This window comes from Mugil cephalus, chromosome 20, assembly GCF_022458985.1.
Source record: "Mugil cephalus isolate CIBA_MC_2020 chromosome 20, CIBA_Mcephalus_1.1, whole genome shotgun sequence".
NCBI lineage: Eukaryota > Metazoa > Chordata > Actinopteri > Mugiliformes > Mugilidae > Mugil > Mugil cephalus.
In genome coordinates this window covers 11,165,237-11,178,520 of record NC_061789.1, presented here as the reverse complement: position 1 = coordinate 11,178,520, position 13,284 = coordinate 11,165,237, and the positions used below count along the sequence as shown (strand labels likewise).

The window sequence follows — 13,284 nt, the reverse complement described above, 5'->3', positions numbered from 1 at the left end:
AGACAAAAACTTTAAAAACACTGAACATTAATATGGATTTATCCACCTTCTTTGTTAAAGCAGCTTTTTTTATGAAATTACTGACACTTGTAAAATACTTCTTTTAAAGGTTTAGGATGAGGGAGAATGAGATTTAACAAAACTATTAACTTTGATATAAAGCTTTTTATTAAGTTTGTTGTTTCACGTTTGCTCTGTAATCAGCAAAATCCTCTGGAGCAGATGGAAGTGAGAATTTCACCACTCAAGTTTATTAACTGTTATAATTAGAAATGACGACAACAACGTTTAAAAAGCCCCGTCACAGTGCGACAGTCGATTTACGGGACGTATGGTTCACGTAGAAGGTTTACCTCAGACAGGAAACCTTCTCTCTGCAGTTCATTACAAACCGAAACACAGAAGAGTTCGGCGTCGCCCCCTACAGGTTGAAGCGGTCGTCGCTCTGGTGCTCTGTGTTGCCATCTGCTGCTGCTGCTGCTGCTGCTGAACCCGGAGTTACGGAGCTCTGAGACGTGCAGCCCAGAGCCGACACAGGCCAGTCTCGACCGGAGCAGCTGGAGGCTGGACGCACAAAAAAAAAACCACGATGAATGTCTTTTCTTTGTCTTTAGTTTGGACCAAGAACTCTTGTGTCTGTGAGAGTCACTCACCTGAGCGGCTGCACTGGGCGCTCTTGGCACTGTGGGCGTAGGGAAGCGGCGAGTTGTGACCCATCTCCGGAGAAGCAGCCGGTCTGTACGACGACGGGCACTTTGCCTTGTCCTTAGTCTTACACATGCCTGCATTCACAACGCAACGGGAAAATGTGGAACACGTGGCAAAGGTCAACAACAACCACCACAAACCCCGACAGCTGCGTCTTACCTGGCAGTTCTAAGTGTCACCCGAAATACACTGAAGGACATTTCGCTCTGATAACAAACTGAGAAGTGAGACCACGGCTTCACACACAACACTCACTTTTGTTTCAGTCAAGCTACAGACACACTTAATAAATCTGCTGGTGTGTGATGGTGAAGAAACACCACAGGTCTGAGTCTTCCTCTAGATTCACCAGTTTGCAAAGAGACAAAATTTCCAAAAACGTCCGTAAATCCTCAACTTTTCTGCATCAGAGTGAGACCTGAAATACAAGCTTACTTCCACGTTAATGAAAAATGTATAAGGGCGTAAGCTGCCGCCCTCTAGGAATGACTCAAATCACCAAATTTGGTGACTCTATTTTAATCACAGCCTCCTCGGAGCATGAGCTGCACTCTGTGACCTAAAGATGGCGGCAGGTTTTTAATAATGGACGGAGCTGGTGCAGGGACCTCCACCGTGGTAAAGGTTAAAGGCGCAGGTCAAACAGATCTTCTGACACACATGAGAACGTCTGGTGGGAAATATTTAACCCCAGCTCATCTATTTCATCTAGTTATCTGAGCCACTGCAAAGCTGTGACGAATTATGCAGCATCACTGTGCAGTGAACTTGTCTTTTCTTATTATTTTTCTTCATAGTCATATATTAAAGCGGTTATTAGAGCTTCATTCATAATCCATAAGGCAACACATTTACCGTCTTTGGTAGAGATCGTAGGTAGTTTAGTTTCTGTGCTCTTGACCGTCGGGACGTTCAGGCGACCTTTGTAAATATGGCCGTCAAGTCCGACGATGTCAACCTCCTCAGACTGGACAACAAGCGAACGCACAAAAACACACAAACACAAAGAGAAACTGATGATGAAGAATTCAGACACTGTCCTTCAGTACAAACAGCAAGAAAAGGTCCAACACTTTTTACTTATTTAAAGAATCTAAATGCATCACACAGTTGTTTATAAAATACGATTCTATTTAAAGCTGTTAATAGAAAACACTGACAGTGAAGAACAACTTCTCATAATTAAATCTTTTTCTACATGCATACACCCTCTAATTTGTGATCACGAGGAAGCAAAGGACAATCCCAAACGTCCGACGGACTCCCAGGACACCGCCGATGTGCCATCATTAAAAACTCCCGAGTGACCACAACGTTTCCGTCTCAAACCCCTTTGTCAAACAGCTTTAACAGAAGAAGACGGTCACGTTTCCCGCACCTGAATCACTCCGTCCACCTCGGCGTGTTGCTTCGTGTGCTGCAGGCCGCTGCGCCGCTGGGTGACCGAGGTGTTGGTGTGACTCCCCCCGCAGCTCCGCGACAGGACCGGGTAGCCGTAGTCCGTCAGCTCAGACATTCGCTCGCTGCGTGGACGGAGACAAACACCGAGAGAACAGGTCAGACCCTTTCATGGCAGACGGAGAAGAAACGTTGTGGACGGATGTTCGTCTGAATGTTCAGCTGAAGTAACTGAGGCTTCGGTAGTTTGAGGTAAATAGAAGAAGGGATCACCTGTCAAACTACGAACCTCACTCAACCTCAAATGCTTAGAGAAGTAACGACTACAGCGACCTGACTTTGCTGGACCTGACTCACTGCTGGACGTCTGCTGGCGCCTGGTTCTGCTCACAGCGCTTCAGCCTCCTCTGCCTCTCTAAACTCTCTATCTTTCTGCACATCACAGCGTGGCTCCTCTGCAGCTGCTCCCTACTCCTGCCAGAGTTAGCTACCTCAAAGTTGTAGCGGCTGGTGCCTGGTTTCAGCCTGAGACATGATGCAGCACAGGTGTTTGAAGACGTTTCCACATGCATGCGTGACTGAATGTGGGAAAGGTAAAGTGCAGGTGAGCGCGCGGGTCTCACTTCCTGTAGTGCTGACGCAACTGCTCCAGAGCGTAAACCGTGAACGGCCTGATGGACTTGTGCGATGGAAACGCCGGCGTGGAGGGAAGAGTCACCAACTGCCTTTTATTCCAAAAAAAAGAGAAGAAGAGAAGAAGAGTTCAGAGATCAGACTCAGGAAATACATATTCTCAAATCTCCTGCTCATGTAACTAGCCTCTATTAGCGTAGACTTACGGTCCAGGGGTGTGCTTGACAACAGGCCGGTCACAGGAGAGGCAGTGAAATCTGTCCACCAGTTGTCTGGATAAAATCACAGAACAGATTTTCTGCTTAAATTCTGCTTAAAGGGATTCGCTCACTGTATTCCCCAGAGTTGCATAAGTGAGAAAAAGTGTTTTTAAATCGGTTCAGGCAGCACAGCTGTTAGCTTTAGCTTAGCAAAGGCGGCATATAAATAAATAAATAAATAAACTCAAGAATTTTCCTTACTAATCCTTGTGACCTGCACATTCACGTCGAGCACAAATGTCAATGCAATTATCAGGAACGGATTCCCCAGGGCAGAGAGACACCACGCAGCACCTTGAAAAACCCCCAACGTCCGTCAACACAACGGCAGCGTGACTGGTTTTCAGGTGCTGCGTGGCGTCTTTGCACCTGGCAGTGGTGCTTTACAGGAACACAGCCCCTAGTCTGTATCTGCCCTGGGGAATCACTTCGTGTTAATTGCACTGACATTTGACATGAATGTACAAGAAGTACTTAGGAAAATTCTTGAGTTTATTCAGCACTTTTGCGAACGACTGGCTAACCCTAACCCTAACTGGAAACACTGCATTACAACACCTATGCTAAGCTAAAGCTAACACGTTTTCTCACTTATCCAACTCTGATGAATATGCTGAGTGGCGGATCCCTTTATGGAAACTCTAGGGGCATTTAAAGGTCACAGGGAAAACTCCACACATATAATGATATCATAAACTTTACCATCTGTTTGTCTGTTTTAATAAAGGAGCACGTTTACTAAATTAATCATGAAAAAAAAAGAAAAGAGAATCTTTTAAATGGAAGTGTGCGGTATAACTGGGATGATATTATACTCAGAACTAGACAGGGTTCAGAGACGAATGAATCAGTCGCTGCTACAGATCTCTCCGGCTGACTGCTTTTCTTTTACCGAGTGCCGCGTTATCGCTCACTTTCTGATGCCAGCAGCGTCCTCGGGGTCTGGAGCTCCCTGAGCCTGAAGCTTCTTGTGGATGTTCTTCCAACGATCCTCCAGCTGCTTCTTCACAGAGTCCAACTCGATCCTGTTCAACTGAGGCAACATCACAGCATTATTGTGCTGTCTTTGTTTCCTTAGAGTGGCTTTAATTAATTACATATATTTTTCTGCAAATTCTTTCTCGGCAACTTTCCGTGTCATTTTCACAAAAGCAGCTCATGAAATTACGAGAAGATAGTTTCCAATCAGCTGATCTTGCTAGTAGCGTGAAACAGTGGCTCATTATGTCAGTTATGATACCTGTTACACATATTCTCGTCAGTAACAAATAACAGGAACTATTTGGCTAGATAAGATATTTTAGATAATGCCTCTATCAGAGTTTCCTAGAAAGACAAACACAAGGTAGGATAGAAATCAGCCACACTGGTTCTGTTTATCAGACCTAAAGACGTGTTCTTATCCAACACCTCGGAACGCCCTATATAGACTAGGGGAGCGTTTATCAGAAAAGCTTCCAGGAATTTACCTACAGTGTAGAAAAAACTGATTTATTTAAAGCTCTCTCTCCAGCTGTCTCTGTGTGGTTTTGTAGTTGCATGAAAAGACATCTACTGTACAATAAACGAACTAAACGTGGACTGTGAGTAAAACCACCACACCTTACACTCCATCTCGGTGGAGAGCCTGTCGATGACTTTGTGCCAGTCCTGCTCCTGACCCGTCACTTTGTTCAGCAGCTCGTGAAACATGGAGTTCAGCTGCTCGGTCGCTGAGTCAAACTGCATGCGGCTCACTTTGCTCTCCAGAGCAGATTTATCTGCTTTCTGCGGGTGTGAACAGAGACAACAGCTGGCTCTGAAGATACGGACCGAGATACAAAAAACCAGCACAGTCGGCTCAGAGCGCGTTCGCTGCAATTGTTCTGCTGCTCGTACATTATGATGTGTGTACGTTTATCATTTCAGATTGAGCCTGCGTGGCCACAACAATGGGAGCTCATGGGAGCTGCCCCAGCTCTTAGTGTTACTCTCAGTACAGTACTGAGAGTAACAGCACTGACACTCACAATTTCACTTTCAACCATGCGCTTGTCGGCCTTTTTAACCTCCAGCTCCTCGGTCGTCTTGTACAGCTCCTGTGGAAACAAGGACGTGAAAACATGCCACCATGTTATACATGGGCTGGCTCATTTTAACCCAGTAAAATTAGCCTGTATTTGTTAGTTACTGGACTATAAACAGGTATCAGTGTGATTAAAGAACTGGAAACATCATGTCTGCTTGTTTGTCTACCTCGATGTCACTCTGTTTCTGTTTGTTGTCTTCGTGCAGAAACCTGGTGGTCGCATGCAGCTTTTCGCAGTCGGCCTGAAGCTGCAGGATCGCTCTCTGCACATCGTTCACCAGCTCCACATTCTGACACACACACACACACACACACACACACACACACACACACACAAACAGGAATGTTTCAATCTCTTCAGAGGACTCGACACTGACATACGTACAGTTCCTGTGCACCTCTGCTTTCCTATCCTCTTAACCTCAACCTAAACGCTGGTAATCTGGTATTTTTAGCCCGGACACTTTAACCCGTCTCCTGATACTGATCTGCCGCTTGCCTCCTCACTGTCCTTCAGCGGCCCTGCTCTGCCTTCAGTCTGCTGCTGCTGCTGGATCAGGCTGTTCACGGTGTCCTGCAGCTGCTCGTAGTGCTGGAACAGGAGGCTGAGGTTCCTGCCGATGTTTACCGCCCTGACCGTGAAAGCTGATCTCTCTGCGCCCTGACTGAGGCCGAGGCCACCGCCATCGCTCTCTTCCTGCTCTCCATCCCCGTCCTCCTGGTGGCTGCTGGACAGCTGAGAGGTCAGGGACAGCATCATGTCCTCCAACATGCCCCGCAGGTCGTCCAGCTGAGGTCGGGGGGCAAAGAGCTCAGATCAGACTGATGAAGCTCTAAGTTAATTCTGGATGAGAAACACCTCATGTAACTGTACCACTGAGTCTGTGTTTGATTTCCTGCCCCACACACAAGAAACAATAGTAATAGAAACAGGAACCCCCCTGTTGTGTTTCTGTTTCTCTGTTGTTTTATTCTGTTGCGTTCTGGCCGTTACTGGTCTTGCCGGCAGGTGGTTTCAGATCGACTAGAGCTGCAGTTTCACATGCACAGGACGCAGGACATGTGACCCCGTCCGTCCTGCCACCTGCCTTCTCCCCTGACTGTCCCTGACTTACGTGTCCTCCTGTCTGACCTGATCTTGTAGGTGTTGGTCTGCTGTTCTCTCCTCACTCTGAGCCTGTTTAGTCCTCAGCTGCTTCACGTTCTCTTCCAGCTTTTGCACGGACTTCCTGGACGTTATAAAAAAAAATAATCGTATATCGTGTTTCTAAAGATTAGTACGTGTATAAGTTACGGTCTGTCAGCATTAACAGCCTCCACATTACTCTTCTAAACTCCCTGCCAGTGTCCACCTGCCTTTACCTGAGGTACGTCACTTGCTGTTTGAGCTCATGAAAGCCTTTGCTGTCTGAATTGACACTTTCGGAAGCTGCCTCCGAGGTTGTTTCCCTTTCTTGGACTGACAGGTTCATAACCATCTCCTCCAAGCCGTCCAGCTTTGGACAGACACACCATTAGAGCCAGAGGCAGAACAGACAGTAAGTGGTGCTGGTGCTGATGCTCAGCTTTGTTCCTCGTCCTCACCTTTTCCCGGTCGCTCATCAGACTGTCTATTAAAGCCCTCTGCTGGTTCAGCTGTTCCATCACTTTATTGGACGCGTCCCGTGAACCTACATGCACAGCGTCAGGAGATGTTTAGAGCAAGTTACTTCAATATGCAGCAATTATTTCACTTTGATCTCCTCTTTATTTAACAGCGGACTGATATCAAGTGCAGCAATAATGAGGTTAGAAATCAGAACATCTGGCCAGTTTAGCTTAGCATAAAAACTGGAAAATCCCACTACAAGAGCTCATTTATTACAATATTATTTCTTATTTGCTAAGCTGTACGAAAAATGAAAGAAAGAAAAACTAACTAAAGCTAAAGATTATAAAAAAATCTATAGTTTGTATTCAGCATTTCTTGGTGGGGAGCAATGACGTCCCAAAGTTTCTGCTTTCAGCTGTTATGCTAAGCTAAGCCAACCGTAGTTTCACATTTATTACACACAGTTGATGTAACGTTACCCTTGCTGGGGACTTGCTCTTTGAGGCGAGCCAGCTGACTTTGGTCCACCTTTTCTTTCTCCAACACCGCCACACGCGCCTCCATCTGGCTGAACCTGTCCTGCAGTTTGCTGATGTTCCTCAGCGCCTCCAGAGCCTCCGGGTACCGGTCCGAGCGGTGAGCCTTTCGAGGCTGGGACGTCGCGGCGTCGGCCGGGCCTCCGCTTTGTGTGGGCGGCAGTGGCGGGTGGGAAGGGGGGGTCTCTGAGGGGTCCGCCGCCTCGTCGAGTGTGGACACGTCTCCAGAAAACGTTGGGGAACTCGGCGCCGTTGATCTGACGGCGTAGTCGGCCGGAGGGGGGGAGGAGGAAGGCGTGCTTGTGGGTTTGATCTCCTTGGGCCAGTCGACAACACCTGAATTTACAAGCTCCTGTGAAAAAGGCCAGACATACTGAAAATGACACCAATAACTTGAGATGCAGTAAAAGCATGTGTGGTTTTATTTTGAAAAACAAAACAAAAAAACATCCGTTTATTTCCTCCAGCTGATGTTTTTTCATGTCTTTCAGGAGTTTCCTGTCTGCCACACCTGGATTAGAGCTGTTACTTATTTATGAGACTTCTAACACCATCTCACCTTTTGGATGTTCTCTCTCTCGCTCAGCAGAGCCGACTGCATGATGTCCCAGGTCACACACTGACTCAGTTCCTCTGGATCCGGATACTTCTGAAGCATGTCCGTCAGAGACCTCTGTCACAACAAGAGCACGCGGTATTTAACTTCTCATTATATTGGTTAGCATTAGAATAGCATTAGCAGGCACACACAAGTAAAGGGGTCTGACTGAAAAAGGGCCTTTGGTGTCTCCAGCTGTCACTCACCACGGTGTCCTCCAAGGCGTCCACACGGTGGCAGCACTTCTCCACTGCAGCAGTCTCCACCTGAGCACCGAGGACCTGGACACAGGAGAGAGAGAGAGAGGAAGTACTTTACTGTAACAGCATCCTGCACTTCATCCTCTCAGAATCCAGGTCAGAGAGAGGGGATCAAAACAACACGCTAAACGTTCAGGTGTAAACGGACACCCGGAGCAAAAGCATAACAGCAACTGCTGTAAGCAATAAGATTATTGGAGAAGAAACGTGAGAGGATGTTTGCAAGCACGACGCAAAACCGTCCTGACTGCAGCCGACTCAGGGAATTAGTTATTTTATTCAGTGTCTCTATTTTCCTGATATATTCATTAAATGTTAAATGAAGAAAACAAGCCTTTTTTTTTCCCCGCGAGGTCTGAATTAGAGCTCTCAAATGTAACTTTTGGTTGGTGTTTGACCGATTAAAGACTCATTTGAAAATGACTGAATTCATATTCATATACTCCTAAAGAGGTTCCACAAGTATATATTTTTGTTATGTATGAATGTTCAAAAAGGATCCATCAGCAGTAGAGTCAGATCACACAGAAGTTCTGTATTCTGTAAAGTATTTCTTTAACTGACTGATTTTTGATAAAATATCGCATGTTTCCTGGTGAAATCTAGCAAACCCTCACATTTGAAGAGCCCTCACATTTTGAGATTTCTGATTAATTCTATGACTATTCAGAACCATTTCACAACTCAAAGTAGATGCGGAGATTCGTGTTTTCCTTCTCTTCCAGGAACGTTGTACTCAGTAGCTGAAAATTAAGGCTGGTTTACATTTACATGAGTATTTCCTCGGTGCCTCTGTGACGTCTCACCTGCTGTTGAGGTCCGAGCTCGATCCCATCCTTCAGATTGTCTTTCCCGCCGTGCAGCTGCTGTATGAGCTCCATGGCCTACGACAAGAACATCCTTGCAATAAATGTTTACATTATCTATACCACTACTTATTCTGCATACAATAATTTTTTTATATTTGGAAATTTGAAACTAAAACGAAAACTTGGCCCTGAGTGAGAGCGGACAGGACAAAGACGACGAGTTAAAGGCGAGACAGATCAAGCTGTTGCGCTGTTTTCACATGTGGGGCTAATAATCAGCTCTTTGGGCTGTTTCAATTTCCTGCGAGGCCTTCGGGGTTTGTTGGCCGAGCAAACGGCTCCATCTAATCTATTCCGAAACAAAGAAAATTCCTGAGCGGCGTGCGTTTAACCCGTGTCGAATGTGCCCGGACATGAAATGACGCATAGCGACCCCACACAGCGGCCACAATGACTAACAGCTTGTTAATAAGTGCAGTGAAATGCCATGTCAGGGGTCAGCAGATAAGATCAATCCATAGTTGATGTTTTTTTTTTTAATGCGCGTGTTTATATTTGCTCACTTTACAACCCAGCGCCTATTTGCAATGAAAACTAAACACTTTTAACTCAGGTGTAACCAGCTGATGCTATGTCCTGCCGGCTCACAAATTAACTGAAAATATGACTTCCCGGACGGAGGTAATAATTCAGCAGCAGCCTTCGTTCGCCTCCGTCCAGGCCTTCTCTCGTTAAAGAAGTCAGCCATTAACCGGGAACGACTCTTGTTGCACTGTGGACAAAAAGCGTCGCCACAGAGGGGGGTTTCCACAGCCCCGACATGTCAATCGATGGTGGGCCGCATGACATACGGCGCACGCTGTGGATGTGCAGCGGGCCGGGGGCACGCCGGGTCACCTTGTCACGGCTCTGACCCGGGCTGTGCCCACGGAGGACATGAATGATTCACGGCATCACCCGCACCTGCCCGACGTCCTGCTTTTCACCTGAGAGCTATTCATCCCCTGACAACCAGAGTCATCTCTGCGGGGGACTAATTATCCCCTATCAAACAGAGAGAGAGGGGAGAGACGGGAGGGAGGAAGAGATGATTGCAAGTTTGGACGGCGTCGCGACAAACAACACCCCCCCCCGAGCTCCTCTCTCTCTCTGAAATTCTTTCTTCTGTCTTTTTAAAACAGAAAGGTTTGCTGAAGACCCTGAGCTCTTTCCACTCAGTCAAGCTCCCTGACAGAAACCTGAACAGAGGCACGCAGGGGTCATTTGAGATGTCAGGGTGGCGCCCATCTCCTATTGTGCTCTGCTCTGTCACCAGCGGCTTAGTGCTCTGCTGAAATGTTTGCTGCAGACCGCCGAAGATGGAAGAGAAGAAGATGATGACGAAGGGGAAAAAAAAAAAAAAAACGCCTTTTCAGTCGTATTCTTTCTAGAAAACAACAACATTTGGATGATCTGATGCTAAACGGCTCTTTGACTCTTGGCCTCTACGGCATGTCTCCTGCTCCCTTTCTATTTCCTGTCAGTCTACACCTTGTAAATAAAGGCAAAAAAAAAATAAATAAATAAAAATAAGTGTGGCCATAGGAAAGATTTTAATTCAAGTCAAGTGAGCAAGATGAGCTACAAATCAATCAATTAATCAGAAAAAAAAACAGTTGTTTAGCCCTGATCAAAACACCTGGTGTGACATCACAATCAGGGGGCGTGGCCACACCAGACTGAACAGTAAACTAGATTATTTTATATTATATATACAAATCAAAAAGTTTGTAGATGTTGATGCTCAGGAAAACGTGATTTACTGATTTCTGATGGTTTACAGATTAAAAATTCTCTGATTAATAGACTAAATTAAGGCTAGTTTCATTCATGTTTTATTCACAAACCTATTGGAGGAACAAATTTTAAACTTATTAAAATTGTGTCGTTTCTGCAGATTCTCACTTCTCTGCACGCTCTGTGCACATCTTTAAATCTATTCATTTTATTAAAACCTGGTTTGAAAATTAAATTAAATAAACATTGTCTTCCTGCTTTTATACCATGTAATAGACTTTTATTACGGTCACGCGTCTTCTCTTTTTTTGCCCCAATAATCATAAAAAATGACTGACATAGCCTCACTTCTGTTTTATTTATGTCCATGTACAATGTTATTATTTTCTACAGCTGTCACATGAATGTTAAGGAATATAAAGTGTAAATATTTATTTCTAAAATAAAAGATGAACACTTTACTCAAGTGTAATCAAAGAACTGCATTTAGTTAATTTTTTTGCACTTGATTTTTGGAGAGAAAGGGGTGGAACTTAAAGTCTCTCACCTTGGACAAGTTGTCCTCGCAGGTCTGGATCCGGGACCGGAGCTTGGACTGGTCATCCGCCGCGGGGCCGGTGTCCGGGGTCGGGGTCGCGGACGTGGGAGAGGCCGCCCGCAGCTCATCCTGCAGCTCAGTTCCGGGCTGAACCACCACCAAGGCGGAGACGTCCCGCTGTTCCTCCTCCGTGAGCCGGTCTTCCTCCGTGTCGGCGGGGCCGCCCTCCAGAGCCCTGGTGGGTCTGTCATCCAGAGGGGAGTCTCTCCACGGGGTCCTCACCTCCCGGATGTTCAGCTGCTTCAGCACGGCGAGGAGCAACGCGTGAAGGGCGCTGAAGTTGACGGACCCCCTCTGGGGCGACCCGATGGACAAATTCAACAAGTCGCACAAGCTGATGTTTCCCTCCGACATGTTTGTTTGTGTGCGACACGACAGCCGTTAAATAAAAGTTAGCTACGTTTTTAAAAACTCTCCCAGTTACTTCGAGGTTTTATTTACTGGTGACTCGTGTTTTGATAACAAGCTAAAGAAAAAAATACTTCGTGAAGTACAAGAATACATTTTAAATTATTTTTTTCTAGCGGTGGTTACGCAGTGACCGGGTGCATCGTCCCACCGGCGGGCAGCGGTAATCTCGGAGGTTGTTCGAAGAATGTGGTCAATGTTCAAGAGAAAATAGCAACCTCCAGACGTCAAGCTACACGCATTCACCGGAAATACAAACCTGATCTTCACAGTAAACGTTAAAACCAAAGCCAACCGCAACATTTTAAAGGACAGTTGCGTTTAATAGGAATGCAAACAATTTAGCTGGTTCTATTCCCGAGAGCTTAATGTGCGTACACACCGCACGATGTCACAATACAGCTGTTTGGATTAATGTCCGGCAGGCGTGCTTTTATTTTGTAGACAGCAAACGGATGTGGTATTTATCAGTCCCTCTACCTTGACGGTGCTTCGCCCCACGCTGGACCACTGGCGGCGTTACAAGTTGCTAGGCAACAGGAGGTAATCAGGCTGTGTTCAAGGAAATGGGGAAAAAAAAAATGTTTAAAATATATTCACTATTAAATATAATTAAACAATCCTTCTATTTCACGTATATAAATAGTTAGTCCATGGATGACAGTAACTCTATGTCACTGAAAAAGCCACGCACCCTTATGGGTGAAAACAAAAGAAGAAGTTGTGTTCTTCTTTGATCCTCAAATAATTTAAAAGACAAAAACCGAGATTTTGTCTGCTCCCGTCAAGAGAGAGGAATAAAAACCTAAGAAATTTATGGCTTGAGGCCATAAAACGAGTGGAGAAAGATGAAAAGCTGTGGGACCCTGATAGTCGCGATCCAATACCTCAGACTGGATCTTAATGCAAGTGTAAACAGGCCCCATGTGGTCATGACATTATGGAGGTCATGACCGAGTGGGGCTGAAAACCCAGACAGGCACAGAAAGAACGTGCCTGTTATTATAGTATAAAAATACTATACGGGCCGCTAATGGCCTTCCACTGGATTAGCTGAGGGCTACAACCGTTAGCATGAGCTTGGTGTCCTGAGGAGGCTGAGACCTCCACCTGCAGCCACAGTGGGCTGATCATCTGGCTGTTGGGTTGAACAGACCAGAGTCAGCGGAGGAGGTTGGACCTTTCAGCCCAACCTCTAAACTGTTAGTGACAATGACAAACGGGTCCTATATAAAAGCTCTCACTGGTAACTTGATGATGTCCAAATGACATCATAATGGCACGTTGATGATGTCATGACGACAACAACAACGGCCACACCCCTTACGGGACTGTCTGTGTTTTGATTTTTGATTTATTTGAAACCAGCAAATGTCGTGTTATTTCCCACCCATGGGTCACTAGGTCTAACAAATACACATCAGTCAGCCACAACATTATGACCACTAACACATGAATCTTGTGACAATTCAGTGTACTACTGGGAAAATTGCGGACCTGGCATTCATGTGGATGTTGCTAGACCAGACCAGGCAACCCCACCCCGTATTAATGACACTCCTTGATGGCAGCAGGATGCAGCCTAACAAAGGCAGACACACAAAAATGGAAGGAACAACTGTCAAAATAAAAAAAAAAACA

The 13,284-nt window shown here is 45.8% G+C and overlaps 1 protein-coding gene and 1 long non-coding RNA gene across 4 annotated transcripts; one reads left to right on the top strand and one right to left on the bottom strand.

The window, feature by feature from the left end:
* Positions 1 to 145: 145 nt before the first annotated feature.
* Positions 146 to 12,132, bottom strand: LOC124997763 (glutamine-rich protein 2). Of its 3 annotated transcripts, XM_047571736.1 has the most exons (20): positions 11,185 to 12,130; positions 8,859 to 8,936; positions 7,999 to 8,073; positions 7,754 to 7,867; positions 7,138 to 7,546; positions 6,652 to 6,737; positions 6,430 to 6,563; positions 6,200 to 6,296; positions 5,567 to 5,857; positions 5,235 to 5,357; positions 5,009 to 5,077; positions 4,602 to 4,766; positions 3,914 to 4,032; positions 2,946 to 3,011; positions 2,730 to 2,831; positions 2,464 to 2,631; positions 2,087 to 2,231; positions 1,564 to 1,675; positions 654 to 782; positions 146 to 564 (listed from the first exon to the last, which is right to left on the bottom strand). In XM_047571736.1, the coding sequence occupies exons 1-20, from the start codon at positions 11,587 to 11,589 to the stop codon at positions 422 to 424; spliced, it is 3,030 nt and encodes a 1,009-aa protein (XP_047427692.1). In that variant the 5' UTR covers positions 11,590 to 12,130; the 3' UTR covers positions 146 to 421. The 3 variants fall into 3 exon arrangements, with proteins under 3 accessions (XP_047427692.1, XP_047427693.1, XP_047427694.1); XM_047571737.1 differs by lacking the exon at positions 2,464 to 2,631 and having other exon boundaries at positions 11,185 to 12,132; XM_047571738.1 differs by lacking the exons at positions 5,567 to 5,857; positions 6,200 to 6,296; positions 6,430 to 6,563 and having other exon boundaries at positions 11,185 to 12,129.
* LOC124997765 lies at positions 7,749 to 8,486 on the top strand. Its single transcript, XR_007110997.1, has 2 exons — positions 7,749 to 7,888; positions 7,988 to 8,486. It is a non-coding gene; the product is annotated as an uncharacterized LOC124997765 (long non-coding RNA).
* Positions 12,133 to 13,284: the final 1,152 nt, after the last annotated feature.

Bases quoted from the DNA above. Each gene is read 5' to 3' on its own strand.
- LOC124997763 (XM_047571736.1), bottom strand. From the start codon at position 11,589: ATGTCGGAGGGAAACATCAGCTTGTGCGACTTGTTGAATTTGTCCATC. The intron at 6,297-6,429 runs GTAAAGGCAGGT...TATAACGTCCAG, and splicing joins CAGCAAGTGACGTACCTCAG to GAAGTCCGTGCAAAAGCTGG. The intron at 5,358-5,566 runs GCAAGCGGCAGA...TGTGTGTGTCAG, and splicing joins CGCTGAAGGACAGTGAGGAG to AATGTGGAGCTGGTGAACGA.